This window comes from Venustampulla echinocandica (genome assembly GCF_003357145.1).
Source record: "Venustampulla echinocandica strain BP 5553 chromosome Unknown scaffold_9, whole genome shotgun sequence".
Classification (NCBI taxonomy): Eukaryota; Fungi; Ascomycota; class Leotiomycetes; order Helotiales; family Pleuroascaceae; genus Venustampulla; species Venustampulla echinocandica.
Window position 1 is genome coordinate 255,266 of NW_022474214.1, and position 23,795 is coordinate 279,060.

The 23,795-nt window shown below is 50.2% G+C and overlaps 6 protein-coding genes across 6 annotated transcripts; 3 read left to right on the forward strand and 3 right to left on the reverse strand.

Moving 5' to 3' along the window:
* Positions 1–1,130: 1,130 nt before the first annotated feature.
* BP5553_08841 (Uncharacterized protein) lies at positions 1,131–3,269 on the forward strand (the record flags this gene model as incomplete). Its single annotated transcript, XM_032017464.1, has 4 exons — positions 1,131–1,273; positions 1,545–2,326; positions 2,381–2,841; positions 2,904–3,269. 4 exons carry the CDS (start codon positions 1,131–1,133, stop codon positions 3,267–3,269), a joined length of 1,752 nt encoding a protein of 583 aa, XP_031866107.1.
* Positions 3,270–3,426: 157 nt separating this feature from the next.
* On the reverse strand, positions 3,427–4,580 carry BP5553_08842 (uncharacterized protein; the record flags this gene model as incomplete). The annotated part of the gene is made up of 3 exons (XM_032017465.1): positions 3,427–3,673; positions 3,896–4,035; positions 4,083–4,580. The coding sequence occupies 3 exons, from the start codon at positions 4,578–4,580 to the stop codon at positions 3,427–3,429; spliced, it is 885 nt and encodes a 294-aa protein (XP_031866108.1).
* Positions 4,581–7,055: 2,475 nt separating this feature from the next.
* BP5553_08843 (Uncharacterized protein) lies at positions 7,056–8,504 on the forward strand (the record flags this gene model as incomplete). The annotated part of the gene is made up of 1 exon (XM_032017466.1): positions 7,056–8,504. One exon carries the CDS (start codon positions 7,056–7,058, stop codon positions 8,502–8,504), a length of 1,449 nt encoding a protein of 482 aa, XP_031866109.1.
* An 854-nt stretch (positions 8,505–9,358) lies between these two features.
* Positions 9,359–10,625, reverse strand: BP5553_08844 (Uncharacterized protein; the record flags this gene model as incomplete). The annotated part of the gene is made up of 3 exons (XM_032017467.1): positions 9,359–9,987; positions 10,077–10,439; positions 10,514–10,625. The coding sequence occupies 3 exons, from the start codon at positions 10,623–10,625 to the stop codon at positions 9,359–9,361; spliced, it is 1,104 nt and encodes a 367-aa protein (XP_031866110.1).
* A 2,083-nt stretch (positions 10,626–12,708) lies between these two features.
* On the forward strand, positions 12,709–14,530 carry BP5553_08845 (Uncharacterized protein; the record flags this gene model as incomplete). The annotated part of the gene is made up of 3 exons (XM_032017468.1): positions 12,709–12,798; positions 12,888–12,973; positions 13,054–14,530. 3 exons carry the CDS (start codon positions 12,709–12,711, stop codon positions 14,528–14,530), a joined length of 1,653 nt encoding a protein of 550 aa, XP_031866111.1.
* Positions 14,531–15,643: 1,113 nt separating this feature from the next.
* Positions 15,644–23,533, reverse strand: BP5553_08846 (Uncharacterized protein; the record flags this gene model as incomplete). The annotated part of the gene is made up of 7 exons (XM_032017469.1): positions 15,644–17,347; positions 17,452–17,526; positions 17,594–21,042; positions 21,104–21,553; positions 21,622–22,069; positions 22,132–22,244; positions 22,309–23,533. The coding sequence occupies 7 exons, from the start codon at positions 23,531–23,533 to the stop codon at positions 15,644–15,646; spliced, it is 7,464 nt and encodes a 2,487-aa protein (XP_031866112.1).
* Between the last annotated feature and the right edge of the window lie 262 nt (positions 23,534–23,795).

The window sequence follows — 23,795 nt, forward strand, 5'->3', positions numbered from 1 at the left end:
TTTTAATTCTAGTTTTTTTAGCTACTTAAAGCGCTATATAAACGCTACTATATATATAATTTAGTTATAAATTATATTTATATATTACTTTTTACTTATATTACTTTAAATCTAAAGAAATAATAATATATAATCTTAGTACAGCGGTTTGCCCCTCCGGGAATGGCATCCGCTGCATCAGGCAAAGTGTGTGCACGGGCCAGCCGCCGCTTTCAATGTCCATAAGGGCCGCGTCCCCCCCTATGCTCGGCATCGGTCATTCAATCAACTCTGATAAAAGAGGGCTGCGCGAAGGTACTACGTATAGTGTACTGTTGCAGATAGGACGCCACGTACTACATCTATCCAGGTAGACTCTTCCGCGACTGCCTTGGTTCAAGCACTAAACTACCGTTTCGACTACGAGATTCAGCTCTAGGAAGGTGAACTTGGTCGATTACAGCACTATCTCTCGATCGTCGACGAGGCCAAGGAATTCTAGGCAAGGGATATATATACGATTATAGGCAAGCAAAGGTGTTTGACCTTAGATTTGGATATTTCCGCAGTCCTGATGTAGGCAGAAGGATGAAGCTTGGCCTTTGAGCGTTATATAGAGACAGCAAATACGGTGTACTATGAGAGGCAGATTCGTATGGATATCGGGCCAGAGCAAGGAGCGCTAGCGCATAAGGCCTGAACGATCATGTGACTTACAGGTCTCAGTGAGGTGGAGACGGGAGAAGCCAGGGGTGCTTCATGCATTCCGCAGGATCCTTTGCGAATACCTTGGGGGCTTGCGACGAGAGGGTGGCAATTTTGAGCGGTAGATGGGACACAGGACCAGTCTTCGTATATGATAACGAATGTTTATGGGTACGGCTATATAATACCTCTGGACTTCCCGTTTCGAAGACTCAGCTCAAGAAATCAGGTTCTTGTAACATTCCTCAGATCACAACTTCTCCTTATATCCAATTCCTTCTCATGGCTACTGTTAGCCTGAACCGGGTCCAATCTTGGCCTCCTTCAAACTGAGCCCGGTCCAAGTTGGTGACTTTAACAACCTGGTAACAAAACGATAACTTGATAACTAGAACTCAAGGTATAAGAAAAGTGGCTCCCCAGAGGATGAATCTATCTAATTCATAATGGAAAGTCACAACACCAGTGCTGAGGAGGACGGTGATGCACGACCTGCAAAGCGGCGGCGGAAGCTCCCACCCGAACCTACCACGGCTTTACCAGCCAGGCGGCGAGAGAATGGCGGGCACCTGCTCAATTTTTTCGGAAAGTTCTGACGCAACATGTAGGGAGTAGCTTTATCGGGACAATTTTGTCTGTAATCAGTTAGAAGTAGTAGGTGGAAGTAGAGGGAGGAAATATACCGGCACAATTTTGAAAAAGCAGCATGTCCTCTCGGCAAAATATTTTTTCCGTTCCGTAGTGGCATTGACGCACCACTTTTCTAATTCTACCTTCATCTTCATTCCCTCGAATAATTCCCTCTTCTATAACACCACCTTGTAGGATAATACTCTTTTTGCGAGTTGATCATATTCTAGTTGCGTAGATACGGCTGAACCATCGTCAACGCAACTATCCAAGAATGCCATAAAGAAGGCTGCGAAAGAAGCTGAAAAGGCCGAGAAAAAAGCAGAACAAGCCAGACTTCGCGAAAAAGAACTCCAGCTTCGACAGCGGGAAGAAGCAGCAAATGACTTTGCTGCTAGTAATTATGGCGAACATCCCCCGACCACGGCTCCTGTATCCCATTGCGAATGGTTACAGCTCACCAAGGTTGAGGAATGGGAAGATCGGCTATGCATATTTCGGTGTGCTATCGAGAATGCCCGCATTCAGTCGACAAAGCTAGCCTTTCTTAGCGTGAGCCAACGATTACAGTCGATTCAAGTGGTTGTAGCTGAGGATGGAGAGAACGTCTCAAGACAAATGGTTAAATTTGCTGGAGATATTCCGGCAGAGTCTCTCTGCGTTATACACGGAATTGTGAAAAGAACGACTGAGCAGATCAAAAGTACAACCGTCCAGGGCTTCGAAATTCAAGCCAAGAAAATTTATCTCGTCTCTAAAGCTTCTACGCCGCTACCTTTACAACCAGCGGACTCAGAACGGGCACTACCTTCGGAGACTAATGAGGATGTTAACAGCCCACTCGTGTCACTTAATACACGACTGAACAATAGGGTACTCGACCTACGAGCCAAGATAAACCATTGTATCTTCATTCTTCAGGACGGCGTGGATTCGTTATTCCAAGAATTTCTGCGAGCTCAAGGATTCATACGAATCCATACTCCGAAGATCATCGGCGCTCCAAGTGAAGGTATTGCTATTTCTATCAATCAGACTATTCTGTGCGTAACTAACAAACGCCCAGGTGGCAGCAATGTTTTCCGTCTCGACTACTTCCAAGGCAACTGTTATTTGGCTCAAAGTCCTCAGCTGTACAAACAGATGGCTATTCAGGCACGATTTCCGAGAGTTATGGAGATAGGACCGGTGTTCAGAGCTGAGAAGTCATTCACGGCACGGCATTTGACCGAGTTCACCGGCCTTGATGTTGAAATGGAATTTGAAGAGGACTATCATGAAGTTGTAGATGTTTTGGAGAAGTTGATGCTCTTCATTTTCAAGGGTCTCCAAGAGCGTTACAGCGACGAAACAGAGTTGATACGCAAAGTTTATCCGGTACAACCTTTCAAGCTCCCTGCAAACGCTCCGAGACTTCACTTTGCTGAGGGCATCAAAATGCTTCGTAAAGCTGGTGAGTCCATCGGAGATTACGACGATCTGACGACACCTCAAGAAAAGAAATTGGGTCAGCTCGTTCTCGAAAAGGTATGATCTCTATTGAGCTCCTCCTTTGACCTGCACTATTACTTACTACTAATATTTTGCAGTATGGCTCGGATTTCTACACCCTGGATCAGTTCCCTAAGGCTCTCCGCCCCTTCTACACCATGCCGTCTTCCACCGACCCAGACAACTACTCGAATTCGTACGATATGTTTATGAGGGGGCAAGAAATTTGTTCAGGAGCGCAGCGCATCCACTCTTATGAACTCCTTGTCCAAAGAATCCGGGAGCTAAACATGAACCCTGAACAGGCTGGGCTGAAGGATTACGTTGCCGGCTTTAAGTATGGATGCGCACCTCATGGCAGGGGTGGGTTTGGGCTAGAGCGGATTGTGCAATTCTACTTGGGACTTCCAAACATTAGACTTGCGAGCATGTTTCCGCGAGACCCTACTAGGGTAGTGCCTTAGGTTAGCGAAGTATACACTGGTATAGTCTGAATTTCGCAAGTCTTGATATCTTCGCAAAGTTGCTGAAGAATATGCGCACAGATGTGACTAATCCCCTACCAAACTTGCTCAAAGCAGAATGACCAAGACCCGCAAGCCCACAATCTGTACCCCAACTTTACGAGGTAGCATTCTCATCCAAACCCCCTTCCTGCCACTCTTCGTCTTCCTCTGCCGATGGGATAAGCCCGGCATTAACCATGTGTTCCAAGGCATCCTCATTGAATGAGCCTTGCTCTTCATATAAATATTGCATCTCAGTATCAGGCAACTCGTCATAATATTCCTCGTCCTCGTCGTTATAGTCCACCGACGTTGGTTCCTCTGAAACTTCCTCTTGACCTGAGAAATTAGTAATATTTTGACTGATTGGGAAGTGAGTTGTGATCTTCCCCTCGATTGGACGATTTCTAGCCCTATCGAAATATGCTTGTATAAGCTGTATAGTCATAATAACATCGGCTCTAGCATTGCGCCAATGCTTTGAAAGCTCGAGCCGCTCTGGGAATACGATGCGGTATACCCTACCCAGCGCCAGGGGAAAGGATTGTGTCGAAAAACTATTGACTCTTCTGAATTCTCCCCACTATGCCAAAGGGCTTCCCGATTTATTCGGCAGCGGCGGCATCAAGTTGGCTTTCTTAGTTATCCTCAATCCTTTCTGTAAGCATCGGTAGTCTCCACGATTCTGCGACCACTCAAGAAAGATCTGCAAGCTCCCATGTTTCTGTAGACATGTTAGTGACATACAAAAAGCTGTGTCGGATTGCTCACCTTCATGTAAGAATCAAACAAGTCGCCAATTTCATTCCACGATAGCCCTTGGGTAGTCATTTGGTCAATACTTCCATAGTACTTTTCAAATTGTCCTTGATAAAAGAGCCCATGATAAGTATTTTGGCCTCCTCCATGTTTCTTACAGCATGATGTCAGTTTCTCGAAATATTCACGTGTTGACATATGATGATTGATTGAGGGCGGGGGGACAATCCATTCCCCTAGGGCGTTTGAAACTGCAATCTGGAAAATAGCATCGTGGCCCAGGGTGTCAAGCAATTGAGAACTGTACTCGAAGTCGGCGACGATTGTTGTATACGGATTATTGAACCATGGTTCCATATCAAGTTGAATTGACTTTGTCAAAGGGAATGACTTCTTTAAGTCCATTATCGCTCTCGATGCTATCTTGTATTGATCTGGCTCATGAGTTTTAGCACGTACTTCCATGCCAGCGCAAGCAGGTTTGTGGTTGGCAAATGAGGCAAACGGCATTCGAGAGGAACATCTCTCGCAAACAATGTACGAACACGTAGCATGATGGTCATCATACTGCTCTGCAGGAAAACGTCTGTTACAGCGTCCGCATATCCGTCTTGTGCAAATGTGCAGAGAAAACTCCTCCTTGTGGCAATGAGTTCCGCACTTAGGGCAAAGCAAAAATTCGCAGGTTTGTCTATGTGCATATCTCTCTACTCGAAGGAAGACTTTGTAGCAATAGCTACATACCCAGGACTTGCATGTGTTCCAATGCACATGTTGGTCGACCGCAGCAAATTGCCCGGAGCAACGGCTACATCGCCAATATTCACAGGCCCGAGTATGCTCTTCTCGGTCAGCTGTAAGAAACGGCCTCCAGCAGTGGCCACATAACCAATGCTTACAAGCCTTCAAATGGGCATCCCGTTCGACTGCTGGAAAGTATCTAACACAGCGAGAGCAGCGCCAATATTCACAGGCCTGGAGATGACTTTCTCGGTCGGCTCGAGGAATGCGTTGGCGGCAACGACGGCACCTCCAGGGGTCACAGGCTTGGAGATATATATCTCGGTTGGCCATCAGAAAGTACTTGAGGCAATGATTGCATCGCCAATATTCACAAGCTTGGACATGGCTCTCTCGGTCGGTTATAAGAATACTCTTGCCACAGCTAGAACAGAAGTAGTACAAACAATTTTTGCGATGACTCTGCCGCTCCTCCACTGGTATCCCAATCGTGCGACACACTTGGCAACGCCAAACCCGTATCCTACAATCTTCATGATGAGTGTCCTGCTCAGACGGTGAAATTTTAATGCCGCATCGCCAGCATTGATAATCTTTATTACGACAAGCAACAACATGCTCGTCGAAACTACATTCATAAGTATAGCCTTTGCAATATGTGCAATAGATAGAACGGGGAATAGGGCGCTCTTTGTCTGCAGGTAATTTTGTATACTTCGCAAGGTGATTTTGTAGAGTTAGTAGAAGATATTTGAATGCCGAGCTACAATATATATATCTAGCTCTGGGATTCTTGTATACTGGGTCCTGGTAAAACTGAAATTACTTCACGAACGTATCTCCGAGTTTGAGAAATGTCCTTTACAGAATAGGACTGTTCTTGAAGGTTTGAACCTTGGGTCGAGAAATATTTCTTGGTATATATTAGCATTTTGCTATATGTATCGCGGCATTTTGTAGGCTCTTAGTAATATATCTCTTAGTTATAGTAATAGTATCGAGCTCGCCGGTTTTTGAAGGCTAGTGCTTGAAAAATAGACAAATGATTTTCCACGTCCTATTCTTTCGGATAGATCCTTTTCTTGGGATTTTCGTCTGACTGTTGGGAATTTGCAGCAGCTGACGCTTTAATACCTTCGCACCTTTTTTCCTCCTTTAGTATACAATCGGTGTCCCTACGTCGTTTGAGAACATTCTGGACGGCTTTGAGGGTCTCCTCTGCTCGAGTGGGGGCCATAGTCCTGTGCGGGGTACTACTAGAGCGGATGTATGCAGTGAATCGTTATCGACAGAATGGGACTCAAAGAGGTGTCAATGCCAGCCAGGATATCCGCTACCGAGGACGGGTGAAAGGAGCTGTCGACGATGGAGATAACAGCGTGGTGACAGCGTAAGATGCGGACGATAGCGTTATCAAATGAGGGTTATACTTGACGCTGAAGGCAACCGATCCTAACTTGTGCTTTTCTATATTACTAGTACCACTTCGACCCCTTAGCCGCGGGCAGGCTAAGCGAGCGGTTTGGGTAGTATAAAACAGCGACTAAACTTGCCGAATTCAACAGCTTAAACCGCTACACTTAGACTTATTCTATAATAAAGTTGAATTTAATTTAATTTAAGGAATCTAATAAAAGGATTATTATTCTAAGTCGAGGTATTAAATAATTAAAAGTGTAAATAGAAGTTAGTAAGTTTTTAATAAAAGTAAAGTATAGATTAATTGATATAAAAGAGAGAAAAGTCTAAGATAGTAAAGACTTAGCTAAATATAGTTGGGGCTTGGCATGCTGTATAGCGGCGTAAGGCTGCTATGATGAATCCTAGCAATTTTCAATAGTTAGTACTCACGAAGGATGAAGGAACTACCTGTGCCACGGGGCACTGTTGGATTGCACGTTTCATCTATAATAGTACAGCGAAGTGCGAAACCATTATTTATGCTAGGGTGCGGCACGATTAGTACGTAGGTAGGCGGTGCATCTCACCTCAAACCTCAGCCCAGCCCCACAGCAAGGCGGCTAATAAACTTGGGTCTTATCCTAGACCCCTACTCTATAGCATAGTGCCTTGGTGAATTGGGACAACCATGTAGGTCTATGATGTACGGAGTATAAATATATGGCTAAGGCTAAGGCGCTGTTGAATGTGACGCAAGATATATATATATATATATATATATTTGCTGCACGTGCTGTCCATCACGCAAGAAGCCCGTAGCTTTCCCGCCACTCACCTTCCATCATGGCCTGGCCGACTTTCAAATCGACGCTCCAACTCGATTTTACCATCGACAGCATAGCCCGTGAGCACGAGTTAGGCGAGCTGGCCGTCTTTGCGCTTCTGCACTCTCCTCCATATGACATTGCCCCAGGCATTCCCCGCGACCGCAAATACGCAGTTGACACGGCGCTGAGCTGGTACAAAGATCCTGAGGAATCCTCAAGACGGGAAAATGGGGACCAGTCGCTGAATGCTTACTCGCAATCTGTCCTCCAGCTATGTGGACCTACACGTTACCTCGCCTTCTCGAGCGGCGACTCTGGCAAGTCATATGGCTACGCAGACCCTGACATGCACCAATTTGCGTCGTCGCAACTCGTCAAGGAGCAGCGCCCCGATGTACGCTTCATCAACGCTGACAACGCGGTTGGGCCGGCCTTGCTTGCATCTATCTCGCCCCAGCAAATGTTCTACAGCTGCGTCGCTCACGACTTCCAGGACGAACTTCCTCTGCTTGTGGAAAACTCTGTCATGTGGCGGCTCGAGTGCAAATCCTTCCTCCAAGAAACAGATGGCTTGCAAACCCCTAGAGGCGAACTGCTTGCCATTGACGTAGGCAAGACAGAGGCCAAGGACGATGTTATGAGATCTGGTGGCGAGCCAGTCTCCTTTGAGGAATTCCAGCAGCGGCTTCGGCACTGGACGTTGCCAGTCGTCGTGAAGCTGACTGGTGGGATGAGCGGCTCTAACTTCATCCTGCGCACAGATGAGGCGCGAGAGGAGTGTGTCAAGGCCTTGGAGGAGCGATTACAGCAATATCGTCGGCCAGAACATGCGCCATTCACCGGAGACAAACTTGGAGTTCTCATCCAGGAGCTCAAAGATGTAGAGGAGAGCTTCTGTGTGAACTTTTGCGTTCCTCGAAATGGGGATGGCTTCATCCTCGGCGTTGCCGAACAGATACTGGGTGAAAATTCCTCGTGGGCGGGGGCACGGATTGACTATTCCGGACAGGACTCTCTCAAGCAGCGATTTCAGCCTCAAATTCTCCAGCTGGCTACAAAGATGCGCAATGAAGGCTTTGTGGGTGTAGCCGGCGTGGACATCGTCTGCTCTCCTTCTGACGAGACCGGGTGGCTGGTTGATATTAACCCCCGCATCAACGGAAGCTTGATCCTACCGGCATGCCAAACTCACTTCACGAGCCTGGGTTACAACTGGGCAACAGTTGCATGGTTGCCTTTCCCTGGTCCCCCGCGAATTTTAGCCCAGCATCTCGCGGAGCTGCAGACAACGAGGGGGATGGTTTTAAAGGCCTTCTCTGAGAGAGCAGATGGTAACACCATCGCCATGCTTGTCATAGGGGCAGCGGACGGTGAGGACGTTATGAATGCTCCAATGGAGCTTTTCCCCAAGTTAGGACAACTAGAGGCGGAACGGGTTGCAAAGGAAAATGGGTCGCAGCAGTGATGAATTGTGAAGAGCCCCATGAGATACATGAATCAAATCGCAGGAATATACGAAGTAAATAGGAAGAAAATCAATGCGTTTCATGACAACTTCTTAAGGCTAGCTTTAGGCAGAATTCACCTTAATTTCTCAATATTTCTCTCAATTCCTCTTGATCTCTAGGTCTTAGATAGACTTAGGGTTCGGTCATGGGCCTAAAGTGTAGGGTTCACAAGTATCGGACAAGTGTGAGGTGTGAAGGTGATGAATTCGTCTGCCTTGGTGATAGCACGAGAAGAGCTATCTACAGGTGGTGTGCCAAGAGGCACCTATGTGCCTCACTACCTGTGTCCTCCATCCACATCACGTACATTACGTTTGCGTGGTTTCCATAGAGGCAACAATTACTTCAACATTCCGCATGAGTCGGTTTCGTCCTATGACAGCATTTAGAACATATGGTCTTCGGCGTTCACAGAACGGTTTGAATAATTGGCGGGTTTCAGCGACAGATACACGGCCACCCCATATGAATAACGTATATATCAGAAGGCATGTTTGATAGCTTGGATGGAAGATATCCACGACACTCCTCTGTTTAACAGTAGAGATAGGCCTGATGGCCTCGTATTGGTTACTGGTAGATAGATGGGACTTTTTCTCAACGCGAGGGGGAATATTACCTCCTAGAAATAGCGTATAAAAGACTTGGAATGACTAGTGGAAACTAGATGTCTCATCAATGACACTTTGCGTATGTGATGGCGACGATGCAGAGAAAATGTGTATATTGATGGTCGTGCCGTGAGAGGGCGTACCGCCAGCAGGCAGAGAGTGCGGGACATTAATACACAGCTGCAGAGCTTCTAATTCAATTACTCCCGGATCCTAAACCTGACAAATGGTCCAGTTTTCTGTCCACTGACGTGATCCTTGAGTAAGAAGGGCTCCGCTACCATATTTTTACTTTGCCAAGCTTCTTCGTCTCGGCCGGTTGGACAGAAATCAAACTGGTAGAAAAGAGTTGCCAAGGTTAACATAAGCTGATGGAGTGCAAGTGGTTTACCGACGCAGCTCCTTGGGCCGGCTCCGAACGGATTGTAAGCCGCTGTCATGGTCTCCGCGGACGCAGACTTGTCGCCACCAGACCTAAGCCAGCGATTGGGGTCGTAGCTCCAGGGCTTGGGGAAGTAAGCTGCATTATGATGCAGGTTGTGGATTGCTATTCCAACGTCGTAGCCAGCAGGGATAGGGATCCCATCGATGACCGCGCCTCCGTGGTCCACCTCTCGCCAGAGAGTGCCCCCAGCCGGGGGCGCCATGCGGAGGGCCTCGTCGATGCATGCCCGGAGATAGACACAAGAATTGAGCGTCGGGCCCATGCGAATTTCGTCTAGACTCTTGAACCGGCTCCTAACCTCCTTCATGACCTCGTCGTAGCATATGGGAGAATAGCCAACATAGTGCACGGTTGCCGCTAGCGTAGTGGAAGTTGTGTCAGAGCCTACAAATCAGTCAGCCTCATAGCCGTCTAAGGAATGACATGTCCAGCCTATCAATGAAAGTGTAGGGAAAGGACACGGAACTGCATACCCGCCACGATCATGGTCGCTGTCTCGGTGCTCAGTTCAGTGAAGTCCAGGCCCTTGCCGGTGTCCGGATCTTTGGCGTCTTGGATATATGAGAAGATGTCTCTCTGTTTTGTCTTGTTTTTCAGACGAATGACCAGTAGAATTCGAATAAACTTGACGAATCTGTCCCTGGCCTTGATAGCCCGCATGAACATTGGTCTCTGCAATGCTCTGATGGATAGCTCGGGGGCCTGAGCTATTACCCCTAGCCGCACATTGTGATCCGCAATCGCGCCGATGACATAGCGGAATTTTTCGTTCTCGACTGTATTGTACTGCGCACTAAACACAACATCGGCCATGATATCAAAAGCTAGATAATCGGCTGTTGACAGGCCGGCATTAGCCAAGCTCAGCTCCCCTAGGACCCGGCCCAGGACTTGGGGAATGTAGACTCACAATAACGGCCCATATCCTTCGTTTCAGACCATCCGTCTTCCCCCAAGGACTTGCGTATGGCATCGCTCAGCCGCTGAATTTTTTCAACGATTTTCGGCTCGAAGGAGCGCATGGTGGCTTCAGAAAACGCCTGGCTCACGACGCGTCTTCTTTTGCCGTGCAACACCTTGTCCCGCATCGTCAGTGAATTCGCCGCCTGGTGCGCCAACATAAGGTACGTCTTTGACTTGATGGTGTTGGCGCGATGGGAATATATATCCGACACAGCTTGCGCTGAGTTGAAGAGGACGCGATCCGGTGCATAACGCACATAATTACCTGCCCTCACATCTCCTCGTCAACGAAAATGCTTTGGTTGAGTACATTCAACGAGGGGTCGGAGAGTCTCTCTTACCGTATCTCTCATGGCATCGTAAAATGTCCTCGCGGATGGTTCCCCGCCAAGCGTAATAGGCAGCGTGGAAATTGCTTATTTTTGCCAGAGCAGGGCCCGGAAAGCGAGCCAAAGGGTGGAAGAAGACGCGATACACGCAAACTGTAGCAGCATAGATTGCGATAAGTGCAATGAGCTTGGGTAGAAGATTGATAGCATAGGGCCATCCCCGGGCCCAAATGGGGGGGAGATGGTCAGGATGCAGATTCGTAGCAGGATCCATCGCTTGACCGTAGAAACTCGAGTTCCGGCACGACAGTCAAAATGTCAAACTCATAGCCTGGAATCGACTACAGACTGGAGCATTGATACTGCTCCGAGAAAGACTCTGAGTGAGTTGGGAGTGTTGTAAAAGACAGAAGCATACTAAAAAGGTACCTGATTTCCTGTGCTCATCTGGCCTGATAAAAAAGTGCAACGTAATGTACGTACTACCAACTCCATGTCACCCTTGCCTAGCTACTGCAATGCTAGCATCGTACTGGAAGCTACCTACCCAAGAGACTCCGTAGGTGGGGTGTGGCGCGGATGGTAGCTCTTATAGCCTGAAGCTATAATAAAACCACTAGGTAAGGAGCTATCTTTGGAATTTTGATATGCGAGTAGGAGAACTTTAGTATTAATAATAAAGGGGGGTTTAATACTATTAAAAGGAGTATTTAATAAAGTTTAATAATAGACATAATTATAAGATCCATTATATCGTTATATACATACTATAAAGGGTTAAGATAAAGCTAAGTACTAAGGACAATATAAGGAGATAAAATATCAAGACTTCCTCTTCTCCTTTCATCTTTAGCTTAGTATTTTCAATACAAGAGATTCTCTGAACTCTGTACTTTCGACCTTTGTATTAATCTCGCCGTCACAGATGCCTAGGGTTTATTACGGCTCACCATGCAGATCACGTAAGATCAATCTAAGGATGCCTAGGGTTTATTACCAGGGGCAATGTTGGGAGGCAGTGTTACCAGGGGCAGGCAGTGTCGGATGGAGGAAGACAAGGGAATCCACATTGCAATTTCCGCTGCTTGTCACAACATACGTAGCAAGTAAGGCTATATGACATTCCAAGGGATAAGCAGCTCCAAGCTGAGGGAACCCTTAGCTTTTATTATAATATTTAAATATATCATTTAAAGTTTTACTCATCAGTAAGATGAAATTATCCACTCCGTAGAAGAGTAGTTAAACGCCTTAATCAGGAACGAGAAAAAGGAAACACTTGGTCGGTACTTTGGGCAAAAATAAATAAATTGATCTTAGCTATTATTCCGTTTTTAGAAAGTAGGCGGAAGGAACAGCTTGTTCTTTGACAAGGATGTTACTAGTATCTTTCCGGGCTTTTCCTTTTGACGTAATAAATAGGTCTATGTTTCAGAAAATACAGGGGGCATGTTTCGCCTTCAGCGAAGAAGGCAGGGAATATTATGATCTAATTATAGTTGGAACGCACTGTTCGAAGAGATGCTAACGAAGCAACTACGCCGTGCACGCAGACATTACTTTTAAAACAATCTTCCATACATATTACAGACTACACTCTTCAACTTCCTTTCGTGCTGTTTCACCCTCTTTCCTTACTGAGGTAGCAACTTATTCGCTCGCTCCTCTAGAGTAGTTTCCCGATGTCGTCTCTTTCTTCCTCGCTTCATCCCTCCGTCTCTTCGTGTTTTCTGTAAACACAGCATGCGGACTCGTGTCTACTATCGCCCACTTTGCTGCGACTTGAACATGCAGAGAAACTAGAAAGTCGACCATGAAGGAAGATACCTCCAGCATCCACACAGGCTTCCGGCTTTACGCCGTGTCTGTAGTGTTAGCGCTTTCGGTTCTGATGGTTGGGCTGGTGCGTCTGCTGCCCCCTTTTCCCTCGTCAATTTGGTCTCTCTGTATCATCGTAGCGCGATAAACTGACAAGTCGTCGTCGTGGAACAGGATGCTAGCATTGTTGCCACAGCGAATCCAAAGATCACGGACGATTTCAACTCCCTTGTGGACGTCGGCTGGTACGGGTCTGCATTGTAAGAGCTCGCCTTTGGAAACCCTCCTGACAGCGGATCGAAGCATCTTTGATGGCACTATCGCTGACCTCTGATGATAGCCAGTTGACAGTCTGCGCCACTCAGCTGACATGGGGCAAGGTGTACCTGCTCTTCCCCGTAAAGCGGGTGTTCATGGGCAGCCTTATTCTTTTTGAAGTGGGTAGTCTAATATCGGCCGCCGCACCGACCTCGAACGCTTTCATTACCGGCCGCGCCGTGTCGGGCGTGGGTTCCGCTGGGATGACAGGCGGCTCTCTCCTGATTATTACCCAGTGCGTGCCTTTGCGGAGTCGCCCCACGTTCATTGCCATTCTTGGGGCCATGGAAGCGCTTGGCTACATCATGGGGCCGATGCTTGGGGGTGCAATCACAGACAAGGCCAGCTGGAGATGGTGCTTCTGGATTAACCTGCCCGTCGGCGCCGTCACCGCTGTCGTTATGGAGATTCTGCTCAAGCCACCCCAAAACGAATCAGCCTCGGCCTTCTCGTTGACCGTCAGGGAAAAACTGAGGCGCTTTGACTGGTTCGGGGCCTTGATTGTTGGCCCGGCCATTCTCTCCCTGATTCTTGGTTTGCAGTGGGGTGGTTCTAAATATCCATGGAGCGATGCCCGCATCATCGTGGCCCTCGTTGTCGGTATAACTCTTCTCATCATCTTCTTTGTTATCCAGACTCTCCTCTCGCCAGAAAAAGCAACTATCTCAGTCAGAGTACTGAAGTCGCGGAGCGTTGTTTTCGGGGCTCTGTTCTCCTTTTCCCTCTCCTCGGCACTCGCCATCTGGACTTACTACCTGCCCCTCTGGTTCCAGGGCGTCAAGGGTGCATCCGCGCTCGCCGCCGGCGTCATGCTCCTGCCGGCTATTTTGGGCTTGGTGACGGGAGTCATCATTGGAAGCTTGCTCGTCACGTGGACCGGGTATTACACTCCCTTGGCGATCGTTTGCGGCATCTTGACAACCGTGGCTGCGGGATTGCTTACTACACTAGAGGTGGACACCCCCCAGCCTGTCTGGATTGGCTACCTAATCTTCATCGGAATTGCGTCTGGTATGGGGTTTCAGCAACCCCAGATCGCGGTGCAGACGGTCCTCGAGGACCAGGATGTGCCGGCCGGGATTTCACTTATATTCTTCTCGCAGAGTATTGGAAGCGCCATCTTCATCTCGCTGGGGAACAGCATTTTCCTGAACCGCTTGATCGCCCATCTCAAGGACACGGCTCCTGCTGTGAGTTCCGAAACATTGCTGTCCCATGGCGCCACGACCCTGAAGACAGCTGTTCCAGCCGAGCTGCTGCAAGCTGTTCTGGCCGCCTACAACGACGCAATTGACCACGTCTTCTACGCAGCGCTGGCCATGTCCGGACTGGCAGCCTTTCTTGCCTGGGGAATGGAATTCAAGTCGATCAAGGAGGGCAAGAATGCTAAGAAACAGTCTAGGAGGTCCTTCACGTTATCTTACATCCAGCCACTGCCGCTCGACGAGTTACTGCTGTTCGAGGAATCTGGACGTGGAGCTAGGGCTACTACTCGCTAGCAAGTTGTGAATATCTACATGGAGAATATTTTATAGATAACTGTAGTTTTAACAATCGCTGTCAAATTAAGCTATTTACTATTATTTCTTTATCCCTTGGGCCGGCACGCTAGTACACAGCGCTAGTGGCGGATATAGTAAGGTCTGAATGGAACGTCAGGCGAATTTAAGCGAATTCCCGTTGTAGATTCCGACAGAAAGTCACGTTGAATCGTCGAATGGGCCAATATGAGCGTGTAGCGAACACACTCTAGCTTACTACAGTTTAGCGCTATGTACTAGCGTGCCGGTGCAACGGATAGACTACTATTACACAAGCTTAATATTATAAAACAAGGGTAGGCTAGGTTTAAGAAATACCTGTGATAGGCTAGGTCGAATAAAGTATATTGCGAGCTACTGTAAGGTATAAGAAGAATTGCATAAGGAAGAAGAAGACAGAAGCACGAGCTCTCTGCCCGTAAGGGGCCTGTAAGGGGCTAACGGGTGGTTGTTAGGGCAACGAGAGCTGCCTAAGGCAGCTGAGTCCAGCTTACGAGTACAACCCGTCACAATACCCTTATATTCTATAAATAATATTGCCTATAAATAAAAGTACCGTATATTAGCCCTATTTTCGGCAGTGGCACTGGCACGTGACTTGGCATACTGCATTGATTGGTAGAGACTAGGTCAGAGCAAGAGGAGAGGTAGAGTGCAAAGTGTGACAGTATGGACCGTTGTAGGATTTGGGCCTTAGGCACCAAATGAGGCTCTATAATACGCTAGCTACAATCCCGCATCTTAACGTCTATTGTGGGCCATTTGATTTAAAAGCTCGTACGATATTCGGGAGAGATCTTCCGATAGAGCTCCTTATAAATATAAAGGGAAGAAAGCTTCTCTCTCTTCTTCTTCTCTTTAGCTTTACCTCCTTGGAATACAATCACCTGTTCGTGTCTTACGTCCAGCTGACCCGTGACGCAAAGGCGGACTTGATTCTTAAGTTACTAGGTTTAGGGGAAGCTTAAATAATCGTCTAGGCGGCCGCTTCGCTTAATGCCACGCTACAGCCTTACAGCATGACAGTTGGCACGGCTGCTAAAGAGGGCCGTCCCGGCGCAGGGCCGGACGCTAAGAAGCGGGAGCTCCATACCGTAGCGTCAACGCCTGCGAAACGAGCTCTGCGAGAGCAAGGAGAGAAGCGCTCTGGATAATGTCGAAAGTCTTGAGTTCTACGGCAAATTTTTGCCGCACCCAGTTGCGCAGCTCCATAGCCACCAGCGAATCCACGCCGATGCTGGCCAAGGACGTGTCCGGATGCATATCCTCGGGCGGCTTCAGGAGGAAGCTAGAAAGAGCCATCCCAAGCACCGACGCAAGCAATCGTTGCGTGTCCTCGGTGGCCAGCATTTTGGGAGACGAAGATGCCTGCGCAAGCAACTCGCGCACATCATCATGCTGCGGAGACGCGCCGGTCGGAGCGTCGGTGTCGCTGGTCAGGTTCTGGTAGTAGCTCATCCGAGGATCCCGCTTCCAGGGCAGGCGTGCCCTCTTGTCTGAGATTGACATTCCTGTCAAGACACCAACGATAATCTGACTCGAGTTGATGTACCCTGCCGAGGAAAGATCAGAGAGCAAAGGCCTTGACCTTTGCACGGCCAGTTGCACCGCATCAAGAACCTCCCAACTATGCAGCATGTAGGTACCGCTGTTTCGCATGTAGGCTAGCACGTCCGGGTTCTGTGAGACGTACCCTGCGTCTCCAACGGCGCCAAGGTCGATGACCGAGGCCGCAAGGCCGTGGGCATGTCGGTATTGCACGAAAGCGTCCACGTACGTGTTGGCGGCGCCGTAGTTGACTTGGCCCCACTGCCCAGCGATTCCGCTGTAAGATCCGAACAGGACAAAGAAGTCCAGATCTGAGGGCAGAGCCTCGTGTAGGTTCAAAGTACCTTGCACCTTCGGCGGCATGACTGTGTTCCAGTCTTCGAAGGTCATGTTGGCCGCAGCAACATCCTTCAATACCAGCGACATGTTCATCACGCCCGCTATTGGCAACGAAGCCCCCTGGACTGCGGCTGCCACGTCGCCTTTGCTGCCCACACTGCCAGCGAAGACCTGTGTTTGGCACCCAACGCTCTGCAGTTCTGCCAGAAAGTCTTGAGTTTCCGGGTGCGAGTCCCCGGACCGAGCCAGGAAGATGAGATGGCGTGCCCCATGCTCGACCATCCATCCTGCGATCACCTTGCCTAGACCACCCAGTCCCCCGACCAGCATGTAACTGCGATCGGAGCGGAACTTCAGATCGGGCGATGTCTTGACAGCCTGGAGGGTCTGCGGCTCATCCGGCATGTTGACAACCATCTTCCCAATATGCTGGCCTCCTTGCATGCTCCGGAAAGCCTCCTGGATCTCCGATGCATCAAATACTCTTGCCAGAGGCAGTGGCTTGATGGCCCCGTCGTGGAGAAGCTTCATGCATCTTTGCAGAGCATCCAGGGCTTCTGCTGGCCGGTGAAGAAGGATGTGGCCCAGGTCAAGGCCCACGAAACCGCGGTTGAGTTCAAAAACGTCCATGCTCAGCTTCGCGTGCCGTTGGAAGTCCCGCTTGCCGATCTCGATCATGACGCCAAACTCGGCTACACATTTCCACGAGGCGTGAAGAAGCTCGCCTGCTAAGCTGTTGAGAACCAAGTCCACTCCTCTGCCGTGAGTTGCGTTCATCACGTCGGCAGCAAACGAATCATCTCGAGAGTTGAAGATGTGTGAGGCCGATATGCCGAATTCATCAACCAGGTAGGCGACCTTGGCCGCGTTTCCGACCGTACAGAAGACCTTGTCAAGGAGCGGCTTATGTTAGCAAACAAAGACATGATAAGGGGGCCACACTGAAGAGTTCGGAGGTCTACGGAAACCTGAATCCATCGGCGGGAGCTTACCTGGGCGCCTAGAGACAGAGCAATCTGAACAGCAGCAAGACCGACACCACCGCATGCCGAGTGAATCAATACAGTCTACGGGAGAGTGTCAGTCAGAAAGTCTACAACGTGAGTTGCGTAACAAGTGATAGAGGCTGCTAACCTGGCCCTTCTTCAAGTTTCCTCTGTCAACAAGACACATCATGGCGGTGGCATAAACGCAAGGAATGGCGGCGCCCTCCTCAAAAGTGAGATTTGACTCGAGCTTGACGCAGTGTGATGCGGGGAGATTCTTGTACGTAGTAAAGCAGCCGGGATACAAAGAGATGACGCGGTCGCCAATTTCCAAGCCGGTTACGGCGCTGCCCCGAGCCTCGACGACGCCAGCTACATCTCTGCCTATTTCCCCAAGATTGGCGTTGACAATCGCCATGGCAATGAGAACATCTTTGAAATTCATTGCCACAGATTTCACTCGGATGCGGACCTCGTCTTCTTGCAGCTCGGTAACTGGCTGCTCTTCCCAGTGCATCGTATGGAGCAAACCTGGACTCCCGATTGCCAGGCTCTGAGTCTTCAGGGTGACTGCTGTGTCCTCGTCGGCAACTTGCTCTGTGAGTGTCCCAGCCCTGGTCTGCCAGTGCATGCGTGGGACATATACCAAGCCGCCAATGATGGCGTACTCCCAATCCACGTCCATGTCGTCCCACGGGGCATCCCTGTGTGACACCCTCTGGATTGCGGCAATGTGGTCGATAGCTGTGTCGACGGGCGTCTTGTCGTCCAACTCGATGGTGTACATCTTTTTGTTCTCCTCCTGTCGGAGAGATCGAGCGAGGCCGAGGACCATGCCATTGCGCGGATCCTGGCAGTTAATCTGCGCCAGACCAGTAACCCAGAAGATGTTGCCCCTTGCAGCAAGGAGGTGACGGAAGATCTGCTGAAATGTTTCTTGCGGCATATCGTATAGGATGGGAGCTGGTTTGTCCAAAAAGCAGATGATGTCTCCCCCGTAATTAGGGATGGCAGATCCATGGCCAAAGAGGCACACGTTGACGTCGCTACCGTCTGTCTTGAGCCTCTCCTTCATCACCTGTACGTGCGGTTCTTCCTCACAGTTACAGAGAAGAGTGACCGTCGAAGCTGGTTTCGCTTCGGAGGCCACCGTCGCGATGATGGACGCGTTGATATGGAATGGCGGTGGATAGTCATAGACAATGGTGTGCGGAGTTTGGAAGTCGGTAGCCACGAGCTCGTTTGTCCACCGCTGCGGCGACACCCACGGCGAATCTGGCCGCCCGTCATCTTCACCCAGCCACCAACCAGGGAGATGTCCCCAAACAAAATTGATCCACTTCGCCTCAGGGCTGAGCTCCTGGAGAAACAGCTGACCAGCGGGTCGCAAGAGGGCTCGTAGGTGTGTGAGAGAGGTGTGCAGAGATGGCGTTGCGTGTATAACATTGGCGCCGATGATGAGGTCGTAAGATGCCAGCTCGAAACCTTGATCGGCTGGATGCTTGCTGACATCGAAAACGCGATACTCGATGTTGGCGTAGCTGCTGAAGCGCTCCTTGGCTGCGTTCATGAAGCCTGGAGAGATGTCGGTGTACGTGTATTTACTATAGCTACGTGTTCCAAACGACGTCGTCAGCGCCTTCAGAATCTTCTCAGTGGCAGCGCCAGTTCCAGCGCCAACCTCGAGGATTCTTAGCCGCGGGTTCTTGTGGGCAATGGAGCGAATGGTGGCTGAATAGTCGCCAGCGTCCAAAATATCGTAGATGCGACTCAGCAAGTCTCCTTCCATCAGGACCGTCAAGGGTTCTACGCTACCGGAGAATATATCCGGGGCTGAATCTAGCAGACGCGTGATGGCAACAGCGCATGGAGCCCACCGGGTCGCCTGAGCCTGAGAAGCGATGGCCTTGATTCGAGCAAGCCTCTCGGAGCGGTCGCACAGCGCATGGCTGGGCTCGACAAGCATCTTGCCGCCTTTTGAGGCTCTGTCGATCTCTTCCCTTGCCCACTTATGAAGCTTATTTAGGTGGCTTGGAGTAGTGCTAGCGGGCCGGATGCGTTCGACATATTCCGCAGCACACAGTACAAAAAGAGACTCGAGCTCTAGGAATCCATCTGTGCATCCATCTTGAGGCGCAACAAAATTTCGCTCCAAGGGGTTCAAGTCGCTGTCAAGCCTCCACTCAAATTGCTGAAAAAGCCGAAGATCTTGACCAGGGATCGAGCTGGATTCGAGGGGCGACGATTTGAGAGCTTTCATGAACAGGGACGGCTTACCGTCGTGTTGGGCGAACACGTCGCCGCTGAATGAGCCCGTTTGCGAAGCGACGCCTGTAGCTTTTACTTGCAGGTTATTTCCACCGGCAAAGATGACGATATCTTCAATATAGGTAGGCACAGCCAATCTGAGGTATTTGTGCGTCTGGCCCTGGATTGAAGAGATGCACAGCATCTGGAAGCACTGGTCAATCAGAGCTGGATGCAATGTGTAGCGGGGAGGACCCGGAATGTCAGCGATTGAGGTTGCGCCGAGAGCTTCGCTTGCAGTCGTAGAGGACGAGATGTCCTTGAGACCGCGGAACAGACCGCTGTAGCAGAAGCCTGCCTCATCCACCATATCATACCACGACTTGGGGTCCACCTTGCGTGGCATGGTAGTCACAGCAGCTTCGACATCTGTCGGATAGCAAAGCCCGTCGTACCGTGGCCGCGCTTCCCCGGAACAATGTGTGGTCCAGTTGGTGCCATTGAAAGAGCTGACGTGGAATGAATACCAGGCAGAAGCATCGGGCGATGATGCGAAAAGCGGAGAAAGAGTCGTGACAACCTCAACGGGTGCACTGTGTGCGAGCACGAGGGCGGACTTGATGTTGACCTGTCTCAGGCTGTACACACGTTCCTCCGAAAGCTGGCGAATAGCTTCCCCCACCATTGCGATGTAGCCTGCTGCGGGAAAGACGATCTGGCTAGCCACTTGATGTCCTTCTAGCCACGGAAGGTCGTCCAGGGAGATCATGTTCCTCCAGTGCGGCTCGTTGTTGAGTTCCAGAACCCTCGTCCCAAGAAGTTCGTGTGGAGGCTCGCTGCGGAACCTCCACTCCTTCGAGACACGCGATTCGTCCCAGTGTATATTGTTTTGCGTCCATGAGTAGCTGGGTAGGTTGGTGAGAACGGACCCTGGAGACACAACAGCCGCAAGATCTAGACTTGGGCAGTTGTACATGAATAGCTTTCCCGCCGTACTCAGCAGCACTTGCTGGCAGTCACTTGCCCGGCTTAGAGTTCCAATGTGAACGTCATCTGCATGGCCAACGTCACGAACAATCTGCTCCACGTAACCCTTGAGGGCTGGATGAGGGCCAATCTCAACAAAAATCAGCTTCTCCTTGCCAAAGTCGTCTCGCAGCGCACGGAGCGCTGTGTTGAAGAGGACTGGGCTTTCGAGATTCTCGCGCCAGTACGCCGGTCCCAAGGCGTCCTTGCCCCAGATCCTACTAGATGTGACACTGGAGTAATGCGGGATCTGTGGCTCTTTGCTGGCCACCTTTCCTCGTGTCAGCTGCTCTTGATAAGTTGCCCCAAAAGCTCGCATATGGTCTGCGCAGAAGACATCAGTTGGAAACCAATCAGAGTGGAGTAAACGCTGGGTTGCACGTACGCGAGTGGTAAGCCCTTTCCACCTTGAGCATACGAACGAAGACGTCGGGGAGCTCCGTCTTTATCCTGGCGACCACCAGCTGAACGACTTCCAGATCGCCAGAGATAGTGCTACTGCGGTGGCTGTTCTCACAGGCCACGACGGCTCCCTCTTCAAGGAAGGGGAGCAGCTCCTCCCGTCCAAGCCCGACAGCAGCCATTCCACCAACCTTTGCGGATTCCTGCACCGAGATGCCTCGCATACTGGCAATTGTCATGGCTACCTTCATTGAGAGGGCACCACTGGCGTACGCAGCAGCAATCTCGCCAGACGAATGGCCAAGTACGGCTTCAGGCCTGACACCCCAAGCACGCAAAGTTTCCACCAAGGCAATCTGGACAGCTGTACAGATTGGCTGGGACATTTCGGCCGTGTGAATCTTGCTGTCTGAAGCAGATTTACATAGTTCATCTAGCAGCATGCCATTAGTACATAAGACGCCCAGGGATAAGGGATGGAATAGGCAATCACTCAGATACCTTCGATGGTCCAGCCGATTGACGGAAGAGCACATTTCAGTTGCTGGTCTAGCTGCCTAATTGTATTCTTGAACACTAGATTAGTATCTAGCAGCCGTTTACCCATCTGCGGCCACTGAGCACCCTGTCCTGTGAAGATAAACACGACTTGGGGCCTGGGTCCTGCCTGCTCTGCTGGCACATGGACCAAGGGGCTTGATGCATTGTCCATGACGGCAAACGAGCGGTACGCTAGGGCTTCGCGTCTAACAGCCAGCGTATACGCCAGGTCTTTCAATCGTACAGCCGTGTTGGTCATGAAAGTGGCGTACTTGTCGATGCTGCACCTCAAAGAGTCGGCGTTTTGCGCCGAGAATACGAGCAGGTGGCTTTGATGGTCATCTCGTCCATTTGTAAGCGTTTGGAGATGCTCCCCATTCTCCGTTGGTTGCCACGCCTCAATAATAGCCTTGATACGGCGATTAGCCTTTAAACCACCCTTCAGCACGGCCATCTTGATGCAGAACTTACGTGGGCGTTTGATCCACCTATACCAAATGAGTTCACGCTGACCCTCAACTTGCGATCCTTTGGCCACGGTTCAGGCTCAATAGGGACCCGCAGAGATGCTTCGGCAAACGGAACTAGGTCATGTGAGTAAGCGTTTATACAGGAATTTCCCGGAAAGAGAAGAAACTTATTACATACTCTGGGGATTAGGCTTGTTGAAAAAGATGTTGGGCGGAATTGTTCGGTTCTCAAGTGAGAGAACGGCCTTGATCACGCTGGTAATCCCTGCTGCGCCTTCCGAGTGTCCAACGTTGGGCTTGACAGACGTGATCAACACGCCTTTTTCGCCGAAAACACTGCCCACGGCGGTGGCTTCTAGGGGGTCGCCAACTTGCGTGCCTGTGCCATGGCACTCAACGTATGCCGTCTGAGAAAAGTCGTTAATGCCAGCAGCTGCGTACGTCTTGCGGATCAATGCTTCCTGGGAAGCTGGGCTTGGGGTCGTGATGCCCGCCGACGCGGCACCTCTGCCGTCGCAGTTGGCGGCGGTAGCACGGATGACGGCACGGATTGGGTCGCCATCATCCAAGGCGTCGCTCAACTTCTTGATATAGATCATGTTGACTGCTTCGCCGCGCGCGTATCCGTCTGCGCCAGCGTCGAAGGTCTTGCAGGTCCCGGTTGGTGATAGGATGCCTTGGTCCGCAAAAGCCAGCGACATCCCCGGGGAGAAGATGAGGCTGCTGCCGGCGACGAGGGCAGAGGAGCAGTCGCCCAGACGGATGGCATCACAGGCGAGATGCAGAGCGTACATGGACGATGAACACGCGGTTTTGACGGTGAGACTAGGCCCGTGCAGGTCGAACTCGTAAGATAATCGATTCGAGAGGAAAGAATCCTCGAAGCCCGTAACGCGGTAGTTTCCGGACTGGTGTGTCTCCTTGGAGTTCAAATCTCGCCAGTCTTGTCCAAGCACCCCGACGAAGCAGCCCATATCAGTACCGCGCCAGCCGGTGGCACCCGCGCTCTCCATGCACTCCCAAGTGAGTTCGAGTAGCTGTCTGTGTTGAGGGTCGAGTCGTGCGAGTTCTTTCTTGGGCAACGAGAAGAAGGACGTGTCGAGCTGCTTCAGGTCGACATCTTGTAGAAAATAACCAAGCGGTTGTCTAAGAGCGCCTGCCGTAGGTTCTTCTGTATGGAAGCCCTTAATGTTATATCGATCCTCGGGGACTTTGCAAAGACCGTCTTTCTTCTGCACTATCATCTCCCAAAAGTCATTGCCATTGCGAACGCCGCCGGGCAAGCGCATAGCCATGCCGACGATGGCCATGGGCTCAAACTTGGGATCGCACCCGTTTTCCCGAGGGTGCCCATTTGTTCGCGCATCCTGAACACTCGAAGTTTGACCAGCTTGCTCTCTCATATTTGCTGAAGCTATCGATTCGACACGTAGACGTCTGCGTTGTCCTCTGTCTGTTCGTCAAAGGGCAACAGTCTCTCAAAGTTGTGCTTAGCGACGTCTATGCCTGGGTTGAAATGAAAAGTGCAAGCGAGTGAGAATCTACCAGTACGTGGGGGGTTATATAAAGACTGCCATTGACAGGAAAAGAATGAGTCGGAAGTCAACCGATGCTAGGGGCGAGTATGGATTATCACAGATTCGTGCTTTGCCAGGGTGTTGACAT